The 19,301-nt window shown below is 39.7% G+C and overlaps 2 protein-coding genes across 3 annotated transcripts; one reads left to right on the plus strand and one right to left on the minus strand.

Annotated features, from left to right (window-relative positions):
• The first annotated feature begins 2,377 nt into the window (after positions 1 to 2,377).
• LOC117388561 (phosphatidate phosphatase LPIN2-like) lies at positions 2,378 to 11,085 on the plus strand. 2 transcript variants are annotated; one of them, XM_055230242.1, is made up of 20 exons: positions 2,378 to 2,439; positions 5,260 to 5,460; positions 6,292 to 6,387; positions 6,891 to 7,180; positions 7,251 to 7,373; positions 7,474 to 7,600; positions 7,675 to 8,080; positions 8,275 to 8,374; positions 8,490 to 8,677; positions 8,758 to 8,851; positions 8,922 to 8,991; positions 9,069 to 9,152; positions 9,261 to 9,340; positions 9,678 to 9,834; positions 9,912 to 10,060; positions 10,135 to 10,221; positions 10,296 to 10,448; positions 10,554 to 10,668; positions 10,757 to 10,860; positions 10,938 to 11,085. In XM_055230242.1, exons 2-20 carry the CDS (start codon positions 5,269 to 5,271, stop codon positions 11,083 to 11,085), a joined length of 2,763 nt encoding a protein of 920 aa, XP_055086217.1. In that variant the 5' UTR covers positions 2,378 to 2,439; positions 5,260 to 5,268. The 2 variants fall into 2 exon arrangements, with proteins under 2 accessions (XP_055086217.1, XP_033842020.1); XM_033986129.2 differs by having other exon boundaries at positions 7,251 to 7,367.
• Positions 10,523 to 19,103, minus strand: emilin2b (elastin microfibril interfacer 2b). Its single transcript, XM_033986295.2, has 8 exons — positions 18,946 to 19,103; positions 18,698 to 18,823; positions 18,280 to 18,455; positions 16,695 to 18,212; positions 13,488 to 13,706; positions 13,363 to 13,416; positions 12,766 to 12,882; positions 10,523 to 12,676 (listed from the first exon to the last, which is right to left on the minus strand). Exons 1-8 carry the CDS (start codon positions 19,062 to 19,064, stop codon positions 12,351 to 12,353), a joined length of 2,655 nt encoding a protein of 884 aa, XP_033842186.1. The 5' UTR covers positions 19,065 to 19,103; the 3' UTR covers positions 10,523 to 12,350.
• Positions 19,104 to 19,301: the final 198 nt, after the last annotated feature.

A 19,301-nucleotide genomic window follows, 5' to 3' on the forward strand; every position in this document is an offset into this window, starting at 1 on the left:
CCTCCTCCCTCTCCTGAGTATTTTGTGTGCTCACCCCTTCCTTCATTCACTATTGTCTCTTTATGTTTTAGTCATCTCTCACTTCCTCTTTCCCTCCCAGTCACTGCACACTTGGACTTCTTGAAGACCAAGGACCATCACAAGGAATGCCCTCACTTATTTGTGTAATCCCAAAATGCCACATTTGCAATTACAGATGGTGGGCTTAATTTTTTATTCTCTAAGCTCACTGCCGGTAATTGCATGAAGACTAATACAATTCCCTATGTATAGTCATGTGTTAATGAGTATAAGACAGAATAAAAATTGTTCAGCTTGGTTTGAATAGATAATGCTAAAGTTATAGAATGCAAATGTAAATTAGTAGGACTGTCTGCCTAACACACATGGTAAGTATTATTTGTAATGTGTTGGCTGTTGTGAGTTTTAATGAAAAATGTGATCTAACTGTTTAATTTGCTGTCAGTTGGAGGTTGTGGAGGGGACCCCTGATTTAGGCATTACTTCATATTGGACGGATCCAGATGGAAATGTGGTGTTTGGTCCAAATACACCAAAGGAAAGGATGAAAACTTCCTACACTGGAGCCAAAACACAAGAGGCAGAGAGTATGTTTAAACAAATTGTTGGGTTTTCATTTCATGTTATAATAGTCAATTATTTGTCTTTGGCATGTCGTGGATGTAATGCTGTGAACAAACCTTTTAAAGAAGGCTATAGAGCAGCTTTAACTCTAATTTGATTTACTTACTTGTTGTTACTGATTAGTTTTGAAAATAATGTGTGTTTTGTTTCTAGTGGATATCATTCGTGTTGACAATATACGCTAAAGAAAAGCAAAGTAGAAACTAGTAAGGGCAAGAGAAATTACTGAATAAATCTGGATGTAAGAAGAACATTAGTCAAAAATGACATTATTGGTCCAGTAGATTCCCATATTGAGTGAATGTTTGAACACTAATCTTTTCCATTGCCTCATACAGAGGGCACCACTTTATTTGGTCATCATAACACAACTATGTATCATGACTGTTCTCCTTTTTTCCAGACTGTGAAACATTGGCTGAAAAAAAAATGAAAGAGGAAGGAAAGAAAGACATGCTGGAGTTTACAGGGAATGCCACAGGGGAACCAAAAATATTTAATTTAGAAGAGGCAGAAGATGCTACAGAAGAAGACCAGGGGGTGACAGTTGATCAGACCGAGCAAACTGTATACGAAGTGGAGGAGCCAGAGGAGCAAGAGGATGGGCCTGAAAACACAGAATAAAAACAATTATTTACCAAAATATTATAATCAAAAGGTTTGCCTGTGTGATAATTACATTACATTTTAGACCAGTTCCTGTTTTACACTATTATCACATGTGTTCTTAACTATTTGAAATACTTTTTATACAGTCAAATAGCACTTGGAATTGTAATTGACACAGCCTTAACTAACTACTCCTAATAAATTTAAGTTTTCTCTTACGTCTACTACATCTTCTTTGTGCCTTCATTGTTTGGGCAGGGACAGAAAGGACAGCCCACCCGAGAAATTCTTGGGAACAAACTAAGCAGAATTAATTGAGTTGAATCAGTGCAAAGGTGAGGGAGGTCATGTTGAGACAATCTTTGAACAATGTAAATTAAATCTCATAATGATTAAACTATTTAGGTTGCTGTTTTACAAGGTGGCATATGGCATTATAATTTGAATGCCACTGGCAGAGGATCACAAAGAGAATACAAGAAAACAAGAATATAAAATGCACAATTAGCTACACAGAGCACAACGAGCACAAATCTTAAATGGGCTCAAATAGTTTATATAGGATTAATATAAGATTAATTAATGTCTGATTACAGTTTTATAATACATTGAATGCGTAATCATCACCACTAGGGGGCAGCCACACTAGCATCTTTTCTGTTTACAATTGAAACGATCATTCAGGCAAGTTAAATTGGAAATCTGATTATTTGTGTGTGTGTTTTATTATTATTATTATTATTATTATTATTATTATTATTATTATTATTATTATTATTATTATTATTATTATTATTATTATTATTATTATTATTTTAAGGGAGGTTTTCTGCCAAACCCCAAAAACTTACGTATCCATGTGAGATGCAATTTGGTATCTTGGTAACAATTTTTATACGCTGACATAAACAACTTGGCAAATAAATACATAAATGAATACAAAAATCCTATTAAAAACACCAATAATAACATTTTACTCTCTCGTTTTCCTTTTTTTTCCTTTTTTCTCGTTCTAATATTTACAATAGTTTGTCCTGTCCTCGCGCGTAAATCACGTGCGCGCTGAGAGTCACGTGGTTCGCTGCTCTCCATTGCCGCTGGCTCTTCTCTCTCCTCTCTTTACAGCAGGTGCATGTGGGCCGAACGAATACATGGATACCTGCCAATGACGACCCTCTCTTACAGGTACAAATAGATCATTTAACTTTATCTTATATTTTTGTTTTAAACTCATCTGATAACTTTGTCCACTGTAAGCTGTCAGTGTTATAGTAATTTGCGCTTAATATTGTTGAATTTTGTTTTTACACTTGCCACTAAATAATTTATACTGCCAAATGCCACTGTTAGATATTTAAATGTTATCTAAGCCTAAGTGTGCTGCAGGCTATATATATAAGTACAAAATCATTGTCCCCAAATGCACCTCTGGCTTTATTACCAGACAATCATGTTTATCACTTCTTATCAAGCCATAACGCAGTATTTTGATATAGGGAATTATATACATTCAAATCAGTTGTTTCTATTATGACAGCCCCAGAAAACATACTGTTACTACAAATCTATAAACTTAAAAGTAGTTTTTTGTGAGGTTTGAAGTAGTGATTCAAAATGTGTAAGCATTTTTCTCAATATATAAAAAAACTGTTTAAAATAAAGATAGGGGAAATACAAAAGAAGTTTCAGTTTCAGTTCCAGAAGTGCCATAGCCTGCTGCTGTTGGGTGTCTACTAGTGGTGAGGGGAAAGTAGGAGAAAGCCTAGTACTAATCTGGTAAACAGGATTATCACCTCTTACACAGATCCAGTGTGTGACTCAGGACACGGTGGTCTGAGCTATACTGTAACAAGCTATTTCCGTTGTCCTAGATGGCAATATTTAAATGTTAGATACTTGTTGTGACAAAGGTAATCAACTTTTTGTCCCATTACAAAAGGTGACATTATAAATTGCGTGGCTATTTTATTCCTAAACAGAGATAAAATTGTCCACCCTTGGAATGAGAACAGAGCACTACTGATGGTCATAAGTTAGGCTGATGTGAACAGATTTACACACTTTCTCATCCTGAAATATTAAACTAATTAGTCCGCACAGTTGTATTGCAAAGGTGCATTGTCAGAATATTTAATTTGAATTATTATGTTTAATAGGGTAAATATAAAATAAAGATCTACTTATTTTTACTATACATTTTTTGAGTTCTGTTATACTTCACGTGCAATGTCTCTTGATCATTATACTAGTAAACAAACAAATGAGGGTGTATCAAGGAGCAACTGACCTCTTTGACTTTCCTTCTCTTTAAACCCATATGGATACCTTGATGAGCACATGTGAAAAAACATAAAATAATAGGCACATCAGAGTGACTTCATGTTCAAAGTGTGAAAGTTGCTATTCACCAAAGTCTTTTATTTTATTTATCTTTATTTGACTTGCATATATAGTTCTGTATACAGTTCTATTAATGTAAACACATTTTCTGTTGGGTAAATCAACCATTTTGAAAAGCCGTGTGATGAGGCGACTGTTGTTGTGATTTTGGGCTCTACAAAAATACATTGAATTGAATTTGATCTAAAGTATGTGAGACTCTATAAAGATTTAGTTGCTTGTGATCTAAATCTGTTAATATGGTACAACGCGTTTTCAGTGATTTGTTTTTTGTGTGTGGAGCATTGAGAGACTGGTCTGGGGTGCGGAGGGTCCAGCTTAAAGCAGGTTACATAAGGCTCTTAGGGCTGGGGTACTTTTCCTCCTGGTCTTTGCGTCTGGAGCTGAGACAGAACACACTGTGAATGGAACTTATACGTATAGTAAATGTGGATGAGGTGAGCCTGTCCCATTAGCAAAGCTCTGGTGATGCAGCAAGCAGGGAGCAGGGCTGTAGAGCAGGATGGCAAGTCCTCCTGGAGGCTGGTGAGTGCTACAAAAGTCATCTAACCTAATCAAAATAATGAATAAAATAATGACTCAAAATATATTAACATGATCATTAATAATTAATAAATACAAGTGCTTTAACAAAATCTTCGTTGTGTGCTTTGAGCAATAAGCATGGTACATCTAGGCACTTGGTTGCAAAATCCTGTAAATCCACTAATAAGACTAAGTTCCAGCCCATTTATTAGTGAAATTTTCTCAATGCACATTTTGTATACATGAATTATAGGCAAATAATGAAAAGACTAAATAAACCAGGAGCACCTTTTGAATGCCCAGTCTCATCTGATCTTGGAAGCTAAACTGGGTTGGGTCAGGTTAGTACTTTGTTAGTGGTTAGTGCATACAGGTGTTGGGTCCTTGGGCAAAACACTTCATCCATGTTGCTTCCAGTGTCCATGTAAGCATGTGTATGTTTGTGTGTGCCTTATATTGTAAACAGTGCCAAAAAACGTATATTATTGCCCAACCAATTCAAATAGATATGTGCGAGAAGCGAGAAGTTAATAATAATATGAAACCAAATACAGTTCCTCTTTGACTCAAATCTTCATTACAATGTGGTCCCGGTATATATTATGCATGCTGTCCACTTAGCTCTGGTCTAAAGCAGACATTTAGCATGTTGCCCAGATTAAACTCAACCCAGGACTTTTAAAAGGAAAATGGGACAGTTGCGCTGCGTTCAGGGACCAATGGCCTCATAAAAGTATATAGAATCTAAAGTGTGGGTGATGTGCTCATGAGTTGCTTTATTATATTAAATGAAAGCTCATGAAATGATCAATTCAATCAAATATGTTTTTATATCTGAATAATGACTATGTACAACTACTAAATTCAATGCAGTAAGACTCCATACTCGTTAGATAATTCAAAATGTTTTTTATTCTTACACTAGTTGTAGACCAACACCAGCCTAAAACTATTCAGGAACGGTCCAATCAGGTTTACGTGATCTATTACTGGTTCAAATGGGTTTAATAATAGTTTTAGTAACAATTAGTACTGCGGTATTTATACTTTTGTATGTGATTGTTTTGTGATTTTGGGCAGGTGGACACCATGAACTATGTGGGGCAGCTGGCAGGGCAGGTGCTGGTCACTGTCAAAGAGCTGTACAAGGGCATAAACCAGGCCACTCTGTCGGGCTGCATTGATGTCATCGTGGTGCGGCAGCCTGATGGGACCTTCCAGTGCTCCCCCTTCCACGTTCGCTTTGGAAAACTGGGGGTGCTACGCTCCAGGGAGAAAGTGGTAAGTCTCAGATATACTGGGTGTTAATCCTTTTGATACTTTTTCTATTTTAATTGGTGCAATCTATTGTTATTTGGGTGACTACTTAAAAGCGTCCTGTATAATTTTTCTGATGGAGGGTCCACTTACTTGTCTCCATGGATATTTTATTGCTTTGTCTAGGATGTTCCACAGCATGGCATTAAATCTGTATATCTCCATGGAGACAAGCAGGTAACACCAACACTAGTAAATATGCATGTTTTTTGGCAATTAAAACATATATTTGGAAATAAAAAAAGCTAAATTGATAAGTGCAGTACCAGAAGACTAGCAGGGAGGCACCTTTAAGTAATATTTTGAAGTCACTAGCAAGTTTTATTTTGTTTTTTCAGCCACTCAAGAGCAGACTCTCACAGTGTCAATTCAACGCTAATACTGCCATCTTAAATTAGGCTCATGTATTTTTTCAGTATAGTCACAGGAAGCCCTTATTGGGCAGGAAGTAGACTGTGGTTGTTTATACTAAGCACTGTCTGTGAACTGAGAGAAATACTGAGAAATACTACTGTTAATACCATAGCAGTTCATGAACACTTTCTAAGTCTATATTTCATTATAAATGCATTTGATCTGGACCTCAATTATTTTTTATTATTTAGGTAAATCTATGGCCTATTCTTTCCATTACCCACTAAACATACACTTTGTTACATTTGGCTGTAAGCACACCTCATTATAGAGGTCTAATCTTCATGCCAACCAACTCATGCACCATGACCTGATTCACAGCTAATGCAGACTCAGCATTTTACCATAGGTGTTTATAAAGAAATCTTGCTTACTTTGCAGATTGATATAGAAATAAATGGGGAACCTGTAGAGCTTCACATGAAACTTGGAGACAATGGAGAGGCATTCTTTGTTCAAGAGATGGAGCAGCACAATGTAAGCTCAGTAACATACTTGAGGAAATCATGAATATTACAGTTAATAGTTTTAAAGAGATATATTATGCATATTTATGCTTTATTTCCCTAGAACTTATTATTAAGTGGTAAAACGTTATTTTACTTTTTGTCTATGGTATATCGTAATCTTGGCCTAAAACAGCTTAATTAATAGAAATGGGTCCATTTATGTTCCATTCAAAATTGCTCTGCCTCTTCATAGAGACATTTCATCATGATAAGGAGCAGAATTGAATTTATGTGTTTTTATTGTGAAAAATTGCATGCTTGACCCGGAGTCTATATTTTTTAAATAATCAAAAATATGTACAGAGCAACAGGTAGAGATAGGCGGTCCTTCAAAACTGACATTGACTCAACCCTTGAATGCAGAAAATACATAATTACTCAACTATAATGAGGGACCACCATTATAACATGATCAAAGGCTCATAAAAGTAATTTTTGCATAATATGTCTCCTTTAATTTTTCTTACTAAGGAGGTTGTCCCAGCCCACCTGGTGACCTCTCCGATCCCCACAGAAGAGGCTCTGTTAAGGACTAGAGAGGCCAGATGTGGCGGCATGGGGGCAGAGGGCAGTGCGGTTCCATGTTCGGGAGAAGCCTCCTGTGAAAACTCCCCATCCTTCTCCAACACTATGAGTAAGAAGAAGAAGAGGCGTCGAAGGAAACACAAGGCCGAACCACGAAAAGAGGAGACCAGCCCTGCAATTGAGCTGGAGCTGGGAGACCTCAGCTCAGACGGAGACCTCAACTCACACAACGGGCGGTAAATACATGACTTATTCACTTCCTATCAGTTGTTGTCATTTTAATTATTTTATCTTTCTTGTGCTCAGGACTTCTTCACTGTCCATAATAAAGGATAATATAGAACACCGGCAGCACACCCCACTCACTGGGCTGGAATGGGACAGCTACCCCTTCTCTGATGGAGACTGGGCTCCCTGTGCCGAGTACGAGTGACTCAGCACTATACTTTAATAACAGAGAACAAAAGTCACTACTTTATTAAGGTGACACACTCCCACAACTGCTGATTATGTGCTAATGTGTTTACAGCAGAGACATGTCCGAGTCAATGTCCCCAAAGAGTGACTCGGAGCTCATGGTGAAGCCCACAGAAAACCTTCTCCGAGCAGACACACACATGCAGTGGTCCTGGGGGGAGTTTCCAGAGTCCACCTGGGTAAGTTCAAACAGAAACAAGAGAGGCAGGTAGTTCCACATGTATAAAATGTTTTTGTTTGTTTTTCTGCATAGAACAAAAAGTCAGAGCCCAAGCCACTGACCATAACTCCCTCAGAAAACACACATTTCCGAGTGATCCTGAGTTCTGAGGCCATGGAGGAGGAGACGAGAGGAACTGAGACACCATCAAACAACATGTGCAATATTGTGAAACCAGAGCCTCAGACCGCTAAACCAGGCCAGCTGCATAATACTTCATCACAGCCTGAGTATTTCTGTGGCAAACCTACAAGCTTAAGTTCAAAAGAGTTTCCTGCTAACTCTGATAGTCACTCCAAAACTGTGCGCAAGACACGCTGGACCTCCTCTCCCCCAAGTCGCAAGAACAGCGGAGGCTCGAATATGACTGGAGACTTCGCTGCTCTCATAAGTCCTGACCCAAAACCCTCCCCCACAGACTCACCAGTAAAGAAGAAAGGTAGCATAATACATACTGTTTATACAAAGCAGTGTGTGCTCAGGTTTATGAGTTTTATAAATGAAACTACTTGTCTAATCAGAAGAAAAAGGAAGGATGTGGTTTGAGAAGTTGTCTGCTTTACAGTGACAGAGGAATACTGAGCACTGATTTCACATTTACACTTGTATTTTCTGTGTCTTTTGCTTCATTAGGAGTGAGAAAACGCAGTCAGCATCAGGGACCAGAAGACATTTATCTGGATGATTTGAATAAACTTGATCCTGATGTTCTGGCCCTTTATTTTCCTAAAAGGTATAACCAGCCAGCAGTCTAAATGAGTCATTGTGTGAAGCTGAATAGTTTTTTAGAAGCATGTGCCTCTTCTTCACTGTGCATGGCTGCAGAGTTTACCTGTGCTGTGTTGCAGTGAGTCGGAGCAGGTGCCTAAACACTGGGTGGAGGGGGGCAGATGCTCGGGGTCCCAATCCCCTCAGTCGGTGGGTAGTGCAGCTGCAGACAGTGGCACTGAATGTCTGTTTGATTCAGCTGGAGACCTGCCCGATGTCACCTTGTCCCTCTGCGGTGGCATTGGGGAGAACTCAGAGATTTCCAAAGGTAATCAGTCAGCTTTGTATGATAGACGGTGGGAGCAAATGGTCCATGTGTAACCTGTGTAACAACACCATGTATTGCAGAAAAGTTCATGGAACACATCATCACTTACAATGAGTTTGCAGAGAACCCAGCAATAATTGACAATCCAAATTTAGTGGTTAAAATTGCAAACAGGTGATTAAAACATGTTTTTTTTCATTATGTCCTTTGAAACATTTTACCTGAACAGAGGCTTATTTTGTAGATACTATAACTGGACACTGGCAGCCCCACTGATACTCAGTATGCAGGCTTTCCAGAAGAACTTACCAAAGGTATTGCTGACATCTAGGTTCATTTAGGTTTTAAGTATTTTGAGAATAAATTGTACTGTGTTTGTTCTGAATGGCAGGCCACAGAGGAGGCATGGGTGAAGGAGAAAATGCCAAAAAAATCGGGGCGCTGGTGGTTTTGGAGAAAGAGTATTGTAAAGCAGGTGGGACTTTCTGACCACTATGTCCTTGCTTTACATCTCTGTTGAAAGACTTTTATGCATGTTCTACTGCTATCATAATTAATAATTTATTTATTTTTTTATCATTAGTTGTCAACAGAACCCAAATTAGAGAGGGAAGAGTCACTGACCAGTGAGAGCCTGGCCCTTCAACCGGCCCCTGAAACACAGTGAGTCAGCAGACATAAGACTACACAGAGGCACAACACACACACTGTTGGCTAAACATGCAGGGTGGGTTTACACATTAGTCTGTATACTACTCTATCATTTTGGATTTACGCAACTGCTATGAAGCACTACAGTAATGTTCTGCTTAAAGTAGAAACAATCATTTCAAACATTTTGGCTCACATACTACATCATGTATTTCAAAATCTGAAATATTTTAAAAGTGAGTCTGTTGCCCTCTAGTGGTTACTGTACTGTATTTACCCACACTCAACAGTGTGATGCTCTTTATCAACAATCCCAACAATTTACTTAGTTGCATGTGTGTATTTACAGATCCAAAACAACAGAGTGGTCCAGTGATGATGAGACTAAAGAGCTAAATACTGTGGCTCCTGCTTTGACACCTTCTGAGCGTGTGCAGATTGAGTCTGTGGCACTGTCCTCAGGGCCCTCCTATAAGAAGTCGCTCCGCTTGTCCTCAGAACAAATAGTAAAAAACAGCAGATTATGTAATTCGACTATTTTCAATAAAGGCAACTATAACAAAGGGCACTGCGCTTCTTGCAGAGTGGTTTGAAGCTGAGAGAAGGGCCTAATGATGTCACCTTCAGTATAACCACTCAGTACCAGGGCACATGTCGGTGTGAGGGCACCATCTACCTGTGGAACTGGGATGACAAGGTCATCATATCTGACATTGATGGCACAATCACAAAGTAAACCATTTCTTCCTTACATGAAGACAGATTTGATGCTTAAATGCCATTCTTAACCTGTTCGTTACCTCCAGATCAGATGTGTTTGGACACATCCTCCCCCACCTGGGGAAAGACTGGACTCATCAGGGCATTGCTAAACTCTACCACTCAGTGCACGAGTAAGACTTGCAATGTTGTTTGGATTCATACATCATGAGGTTAAGTTCACATAATGAATGTCTGTCCTCCAAAGGAACGGTTATAAGTTTTTGTACTGCTCAGCAAGGGCCATTGGCATGGCAGACATGACACGAGGATATTTACATTGGGTGAATGATAGAGGAACTCTGCTGCCTCAGGGGCCCCTCATGCTCTCCCCTAGCAGCCTCTTCTCTGCCTTCCACAGGTGAGTCTCCTGAGGGCCACGACACACAGCTGTGATAACCAATAAATCATGTATGCTTCAAAGAGCAATACAAGTTAACTGAAACACGTTTCATTCTTTTAATAGAGAAGTCATTGAAAAAAAGCCAGAAAAGTTCAAAATTGAATGCCTGACAGACATTAAGAACCTGTTCTACCCAAACACTCATCCCTTCTACGCAGCTTTTGGAAACAGAGACAATGTAAGTGTTTGTCATTTTTATTTTAAGTTAAATATATAGTCAAACACAATTATTGTTTTGAACTACAGTTTTTCCTGTCTGTCTTAAGGATGTGTTTGCCTACAAGAAAGTGGGTGTGCCTGTGAGCCGGATCTTTACAGTGAACCCAAAAGGGGAGTTGATTCTGGAGCTAGCCAAAGGCAATAAAACATCGTAAGTATCACACCATCAACAACTGTGTGTGTGTCTCAGACAGACAAGGGTTTATTGTTCAACTCTTTCCACTTTAGATACAACCGCCTGAGTGAGCTGGTGGAGCATGTGTTCCCCTTAAGAAACACACAACACAATGCCACCTTCTGCTGCCCAGAGTTCAGCTCGTTCTACTTCTGGAGGCAGCCAATTCCCCCAGTGTGCTTTGAGGAGCTGGGCTTTTAAACACTGCAGTGTGTACACTGGATTATAACAGTGGACAGCTGGGATTGTTTTCAGGTTATTACAACATAGTGTTTGTTATACAGGAATACAGCATCATTCTTTTTGGAGTGATAACGTTAACGCTGTATTTCAGTTGCATACAGCCTTAAAGTAGAACTAATGGTAATCCCTTGAGCTTAAGTGAATTTGACATGTTGCTATGCATTTTTGACACAGCCCAGCATATGCACATACTTATGCTTTAAGTTACTATGCACTTTAGTTAATGGTGTTAGGCATTACATTTAGTTTAGTATCAGCAGACACACACACACATTAAACTATAGACTTTTACAAACAAGTTAGAAGCTGGATATTTTCAAGCCTTAATTATTATGCTGTTCTATTACATACTGCTCAGATACTGCTGCTATAGTGCCTCCAAGTACAGTGGAAAATACCCTATGGTTAGAGAATGTCTTATGTTTTTTTTATTTGCATTAGATTTGACAATGTCATGATTTATTTTTCTTCAGCCTTTGCTTGTCTTAATGCTAATTTACTTCACATTAGTATAACATATTCTTTCTATGAAAGTGAACCTCGCTGTGAAGAGAACACAAAGTATGTCTTTACACAAATACATAATTTAAATGGAGAAAATCCTGTTGCTTTGTTAGTCATAAAGCTCAACACTGTTGCAGACATCGGCTTGCACTTTTGATAAAATGACTGAAATTTTAACATTAAGAAGATAATTTTAAAATTAAAAAGTTTAATGTCAGTATTTTGTCAGTAATTCTTATAAATATGTTTACTGGTTAATAAAATGTTTTTTGCACTGATGAGTAAGGGTATTTTAAAATGCTGAACAAATTGGAGATTGAAGTGGTTACCTTAACCAACAGTACTGAACATTTATGCATGCATATTTGCACGTGCATATGTATGTAAGGGTAGTTTATGAAGCTATACTCAGGGAGTTTCTTACCACGGAGATGCATACTGGATATGAGTTTGGCCATAAAGGTGAAAAAAAAAATTATATGCCATGGGAACTATCCTGATATTGTGAACATTACTATAGAGAATTATACCATGGTCAGTGAATTTTAATGCTAATGCTAAACTGGAGCGTGTCATTTCTCTATATCACTATGCTATCGGCATCACAATTGCAAATGATAAATATAGATGTCTGCATTTCCACACAATCAAGTGTAAATGGCTCAAACTAACAATTAAAACCTTCCTCAGAGTCACACACGTTGATATGTTGCACATAATTACTGCTTGACTGGAGTAGCATAAAGCAGTACAGCACTAAAAGAGGACAGGATCTCAGATGAGGCTGAAATGGCCAGTTTGCCAGAAGTCAGTTCAAGTCCGACCCGGTCTCCTTGTTTGAGAGGCAGGACCAGGCTGATGGAAGCCACACTGCTGCAGTTACACTGTCTATGTGGTTGTGCGGCTCCAGAGAAGAACCCTGAGGAGTCCAGTTTCTGAATGCTGTGATTGGACACAGACAGGACAGCCTCCACTTTGTCACCTCGCTCGGGGGCAAGCACAGCGCTCACCAGGTAACGGCCACCAATGGGAGCTGTGAAGATACCTAGGGCGGGTCAGGAGAAAATATGTATGAATTTGAACTCTTTGGATCCAATGTTACAGAGATGTTATAGAGACGTTCTAGAGGGTTACCTGTGTGTGGATCATAGTTTCCTCCATCATTGACCAGCAATTTGTTAAACCGAATAGTACCAGTGTCTCCCAGAAAAGGTGGTGGAGTCAGGCCAGCAGAGAATGCAATCTTCTCAACTAAAAAAAAATAATTACAGAAAGGGTTGAGGTATACACAGGGCTGGGAGATATAACTATAAAAATCTTTTTGGTCTCATAATTTCACATTTTTTGTGTAGAGCAGCTCTATGCTAACTATTTTTTTGACACACACTCCTACTGGCCAGCCTTTGTGTTGCTCAGAGTGAGCGATAAGTGGATTTAATCAAACATAGTGAAGTGTCAACTTTCTGAAGAAGCAGATTATTTTATTACTTTCCTTCTTTCAAATCTTTATATTCACTCTTAAAGGCAATAAAGAATAAATATACAAAGTATACATGAAATGGGAAACAACACTTTTCAAGTTTCCTTTACTAATGGGTAACAAATTCTGAATGAACATACTTTAAAAAAAATTGTAAAGCTAGTTTAAAAACTGACTTCTTGATAATGTACAAACATAACAAAAATAGATGATACAATTTGAATCTATAGACAAAACATAATGTTACATACCTGAAACCACTGGGTGACTTGGCTTTAATGTCTCACTAGATTTATCTGAAGAGGCTATAAAATAAACACAAACATCCGACAATGTGCAGGTGTTTCAACTATGATTGTGAGGGGTTAGGTGTTACCTGGGGCTCCTGCATAGCCCTGAACAGGAGCCATGCTGCCATGTGCACCCTTGGGTAACAGGGATGAGATCATTTTGCCAGGGGGGCCAGCCTCACCGGACTCCATCACTGTCATTTTAGGCAGAGCACGTTCGCCTGTAGGTCCAACCGGGGGAGGTTGTGCTTGGGGAGGTCCTGCCTGAGGGGGTCCTGCCTGGGGAGGTTCTGTGATGTCATCAGCTGAAATGGTCAGTAGAGAGAGGTGTGAAATAAGCTATGAACTATGAGGCTGCAAGTCAGTAACATAAAGAAGCAGCCAGATGTTTCATTCTCTGGGATTTTTCTGATCGAGGGTCTGCTCCCTGCTTGTTTTAGCTTAGGTGTTATTGTTTTTTCTGGACTGTCCCACAGTATGGTATTAAATATATCGGTCTCCATGGAGACAAGGAGGTGAGGCCACTTGTATTTTTTTTATAACCAGTAAATATACAAGATACATGCAGCTGTGATTGTTTTTCTGCTACCTCACTGATTTTTCAACAGTCCATAGCAGCAAAACAGTAAATGACAAAGGACCCTGTTATTAAGTGGGAGAAAATAACAGTTCCTCCTGAGACCAATCAAACAGTGATGATCTTTTAACTACATGTGCCACAGCATTCCCGGGAACTACGGCTGATGTAAACCCTGGAATTTATCAACAAATCTATCTCAATGGCTCTGGGTCTGCACAACTTCCCACACTGGGCCTAAACATGCTCTTTAAAGGCATACCACAATACTAAAGCATGGCCACCTGCAAAATGGCCATGTACTACTTTGGCCAAAAGAGTGTGCCTATTAAAGTCGGCATGCTGAGTGAGGGGGCTGGTGGGGGCCTATAAAAGTGCTTAGCGGACAACTCTGCTGGTACTCCACACGTGTATGGAATTTACGGGTCTGCATTTGCTTCTACCCTCAGTGTCTTTCATATAAAGCAGGGTATGTGCTCTGGAGTGGCTTTGATGGGAGTAATTCTAAACTGACTTTTGACTGCACGATGAAATGGTCAGGCACATGGTGGAAGTCAGAAGATTGAAGAGGTGAGTTGCATCCATCGCAGCTAACGCACAAGCATTGTATGGGCTACACACAGCACCACCCAGCTGCAGCTGGTTACCACAGTTAATAGTTTGTACACAGTGCTTTGGGACACTTTCCATATTACAGAGGAATCCCATTTACTGTGGGCCATGAGTCACCATCTTGAACACACAGCAATGGATTCATATAAAAAAATCAACCCACACAACACATAGTTTGTCCGTGATTATCTTACACCAAGAATTGGGTGGTTCATATTTGGATGACTCCTTAAGGAAGACATTTTACCCACTTTTCCGGTGTTGAGTTAGTCATGTTGGTGGTTAGGAGAGGCAATAGGCAAAGAATGGCAGGCATTCTTTTGCCTTGTCAGCCTCAGGGCATCTGTAGCTACAGAAGTAGAATGAATAATGCTTAGATAATCAATCTGAAAAGTTTTGTACATTTTGGATAGAATATGCCTACTAAAAAACATGTCCCTTAAGCAACATGAAGAAACATGATGTATGTTCAACTGCTCTGGGGATATCTTAAGCAGTCATAAAAGAGTGATTTTTGTATCGAGGAATTTGACCAGGTCACGGGTGGTTCTTTGTGTAAGAGTTGGAGTTTGACACCATTGTTCAATGTGTCATTCATGTCAGGTCAATGCTTGTGTCAAAACAAACCTCCAAGACATTTCAAAGGCAAAATGATCATTGCATTCACCCCAGATCCCAATTAGAAAACACTAAGCATGCAAGACTCAGTATTTCATAAAATGTGGATGGCTCTGCAACTAAAACGTTAATGGCCAAAATATAATCACACTTTTAAATTTTATTTAGTTCAAAACAAGTCCCTGGTGCTCACTTACACGGCGTCCTTGAAAACACAAACAAAGAATGCTAAAAAGAGCATTGTAACGGAAAAGTTTCGTCAGTACTGGGAATTCAAAACCTTTGTATTTTTCCCCTTGACATCTTCCTTTGAGATCAACTACTGGTATGACATCATAACATCATAGTAAACACAATGACAAATGGCCCCTGAGCTTTAAAAGGTTTTTGGAGTCAGCCAACAAAACTCTGAATTTAAGTGAAATTAACTGATGTGGCTAAAAGAGTATCTTGAAAGAGCTATAAACAGTGGGAGACAAAGAGTTTAAGAGCATTAGCACTAATATAAACATGGCTCTTGAATCTAAAATAGGAGCCACAGTGAGTGCAGCAGTGATAAGTCGCCTTAACTTGTCTCTGTAATGGACTGAATTTTCCACTGTCTTCAGATAAGCATAAACAATAGAAGTGTCGGCAGTGGGATAAGGCGGAACAATCCACATTCACTGAAATTCTATAGCCTATGCAAAACATTGTTCATGCATCTAAATATTTAGCCATATGCTGTATCACCTGCTCCATAAAGAGCTACACAAGAGGCAGTTCGACAGGATGGATCCCAGCTGTAAACAGTGAGGGCGTTCACTTTCACAACTCAGCAAAGTCTCGGTGGCATCATTATGGACAAGACTCATGTGCTAAGAATGCAGTCTTCAGCATCCAATGTACTATGCTCTACTATATCGACAATGCCATTGAAACATCCTCGTAGCTCTCATATTATGTCCAAAAACACGTGCATAATAGACCCTGTCCACATGATGCCAAAATGACTAACGTTTCTCTAAGCCAAAACATTGCTCAATGATACAAGTGAGGAAAATGAAAATCAAACCATATGTCTTCAATCTACTTTTTCTACTCAGTGAACATGGGTAAATCAAAAGTACTTCTTATTCAGTCTAAAAACAAAACTTAAAGGTGCACTGTGTAATGTTTCTGCTTGAGGGTACGGCTTCACCTTGAATGCTCCACAGTATGGCACTAAAATTATCTCCATGGAAACAAGCAGATCAACAGACAACGTTACAGAGAGTGGAGCCCACTTATAATCAGAATGCATGTTTTTCCAAGGGATTTTTGAGCAATATAAACAGCTGTAATTGACTAAATGCAAGATAGGTGCATTTAATGCCATACTGTGGAACATTACAGGCCGAGTCTCCATCAGATTGACAAGGTGACATCCCCCTAAAGTCATAGTGCACCTTTCAGATTAAGACGATAATTATTAAAATAGCATCTGAATATGTTACATATGATATACCTGTGTCCTTGGGAGGGCTGCTTAAGAAAGGCTGCAGACCTTTGGTGACTTGGGACAGATGTGTCTGTAGGTTCTGACAGGTTCCTCTCAGCTGGCCTATGTCTCTGCTCTGGGACTCCACTGTGCTATTGAGCTGGTTCACACAAGTCCATAAACTGGTGACATGTTTGTTAAGGCCATCTTTGATGCGTTGAAGACTGTTAGAGATGGGTTCCAGCTTATTGCATAAACCTTCCACAGCCACAATACGGCTGTCCAGATGAGCCAGCTCCTCCCCAACTTCTTTTGTTTTTTTGCTGCAGTTTGTCATTTCAAGATCATTTTTGACAGATCTTAGTTCTTTGGTAAGATCTTTAAAGTGCAGGTTGTTGTTGAAAATAGACTTTTCCATATCTCCAAGTTTTTGATGTTGCAAATGAATAGTTGTTTTAAGGGTGTCAATATCTTGATGAATCTTCTCCATAACTGTTTCTTTAGCTTCAGTTTCATTTATGCCTTTTTGTAAATAATTAAATGTGTTTCCAGTGACGTTAGCATCTTTGTTCAATGCAATATTGTGAGTTGACTCCTCTGTCCTTGTATTTTCCAAAAGGGAGCCCAGTTTATCCTGCATAAAGACTAACTTTGCCTCCACAGTTCTCTTAAGATCTTGAAGAGCTTGTGAGTGATCTCTGTTTAAATGTCCTGCTAAAGAGACGCACTGCCTTGAGAAAGTCTTCTCAGAAAGGTTTAGACATCGCTCTATGTTTTCCACTCGAGTCACAACTGCATCTGGCAGAGAAGAACTTTCAGACTGTCCATCTCTTTCCAGCTTTGATTTGAGCTGTTCGATTTCATTGCGGAGGTCAGACTCTTTTGAATCCATAAGTTCAGTGAGACTGAGGTAGTGGGACTCCTGGCTCTCACATAGCTCCTGGACAGACGTCATTTTGTATTCACAAGAATTTTTCAAGTCTGCCATTTTAATATCAATGCCTTCCATCAGCTCCTCCCTCAAAACATGGATCTTTTCATCCAAGTAGGGTTGTAGGTCAGGCTTGTGTCCAGGGCCAGGCGTGGTTAGAGGCTTCTCTGCTGTCTTCATCAGCAGATGAATTAGTTCATCTTGGCGGTTGACCCGTTCCAAGAGGTCATCTACGGTATTAGTATTGGACTCCAGATCACCAGTAACCTGGTTGATCTTGTTCATCACCTCAAGCCACGTCTCTGGCTCAGTAGGGATGTCCTGGAACCTGATAGTCTGTGTATTGGCACCATGAACACTAGCTGGCTGGCTGTGGTCATTCAACAGGGACATCAGCATTTTACTGGCATCCTCCTGAAAGTCCACTCGCAAGCTGGAGGCCATGTCAGTCATCCTGGCTTGCATATCTAGGACCATCTGGGAGAGTTGCTGCACTTCTTCTTCTAAGTGTCGAGGATTTGGGGATCCAGCCCGATCAAATGAAGGCATGTGACGCGTGTGAATGGGAAACTGTCCATCTCCTGCCCATGGACGTTCCACATTCACTTGTGGACCTACGACATACAAGAGGAAAAAAGTCAATGGGCAGTTGTTTGTATTTCCACTCTGTTTTGATTTCACCTTGCGGCACTGGAATATGACCTGACGGAGAAGAGGGTGCCTGGTCCGGTGACAGCAGGTTTGTGTTTTTGACCTCCTTACAGTCATAACCCTGGTACCCCGGGCAACACCTCCACTCCAGCTCAGATACAATCTTATAGCCAATCTTATACATTGGCCTGAAGTGTGTCCGATATCTGTCAAAAAGAGAAAATTGTTAAACGATTCAAAATTATGACCATGATGTGAACTTATTAACCAAAGTCTATTACAATCAATAAGCAAAATCTAATCAGTGCCATGTTTTCCAATTGGATCTGAGAGTAGGAAGGGGGCCCTATAGGCCCCAAAAAATACATGACGGGCAGAATGCATTAGACACCTCAAGTTAAAAATCCTCTAGGGTATTTAATCATTTCGTCTACACATGATCACTTACATCACCTGCGGCGCACAGTTTGGCATCTCTGGCGGACACGGCACAACTTCGGGCTGCACGAAGCTCTCCGTACCGCCAGTGACCACACAACTTACGTTTTTCTGCACCACATATGCACACCAGTTTCTAGAAAAGCAATATAATAAATAATAAATAATAATAATAACAACAAAGCACAATTTGGTTCGCATTATTTACGCGCAATGTACATGTTCTGCATTTAGTAGAACGCATTAGTTGATACTCACTTATTCCTATGGCGGGATTCGGTGCCAGAGTAAGCGTTTCCCTGGAATATATTGTACTGATAAGGAGACGCTCTCACAGCAGGTAAAGTCACCAAAAGGTAAAAGAGTGCGTTCTTCATTGTGCCGCTGGAGTTGTGTGTGTGTTATGCGCTCAGTAATGTGGGGATGTTCATTGAGCGCAGCTGGCTCTTTAACTTCTGGAGTTACCAAAGCTGCTGTAGTTCCTTGAGTATGACGTTTTGAGTCCCCCTCCAAACACACTACATCCCCCCTGGCCCAGACTACCTCCAGACCAATGTTGGAGACAAGCAAAAAACTAAATGCGCAACGTTTTATCTTTAGCATTTTGTCAGTAA

Source organism: Periophthalmus magnuspinnatus, chromosome 20 (genome assembly GCF_009829125.3).
Source record: "Periophthalmus magnuspinnatus isolate fPerMag1 chromosome 20, fPerMag1.2.pri, whole genome shotgun sequence".
NCBI lineage: Eukaryota > Metazoa > Chordata > Actinopteri > Gobiiformes > Gobiidae > Periophthalmus > Periophthalmus magnuspinnatus.

What these genes read in the sequence shown, in the direction of transcription:
- LOC117388561 (XM_055230242.1), top strand. Translation starts at nt 5,269, where the DNA reads ATGAACTATGTGGGGCAGCTGGCAGGGCAGGTGCTGGTCACTGTCAAA. An exon ending in GCCCTTTATTTTCCTAAAAG is followed by an intron (nt 8,375 to 8,489) that starts GTATAACCAGCC and finishes GCTGTGTTGCAG; the next exon opens with TGAGTCGGAGCAGGTGCCTA. An exon ending in CTCTACCACTCAGTGCACGA is followed by an intron (nt 10,222 to 10,295) that starts GTAAGACTTGCA and finishes TGTCCTCCAAAG; the next exon opens with GAACGGTTATAAGTTTTTGT.
- emilin2b (XM_033986295.2), bottom strand. Translation starts at nt 19,064, where the DNA reads ATGAAGAACGCACTCTTTTACCTTTTGGTGACTTTACCTGCTGTGAGA. An exon ending in TCATATTCCAGTGCCGCAAG is followed by an intron (nt 18,213 to 18,279) that starts GTGAAATCAAAA and finishes TGTATGTCGTAG; the next exon opens with GTCCACAAGTGAATGTGGAA. An exon ending in GGGCTATGCAGGAGCCCCAG is followed by an intron (nt 13,417 to 13,487) that starts GTAACACCTAAC and finishes TTTATTTTATAG; the next exon opens with CCTCTTCAGATAAATCTAGT.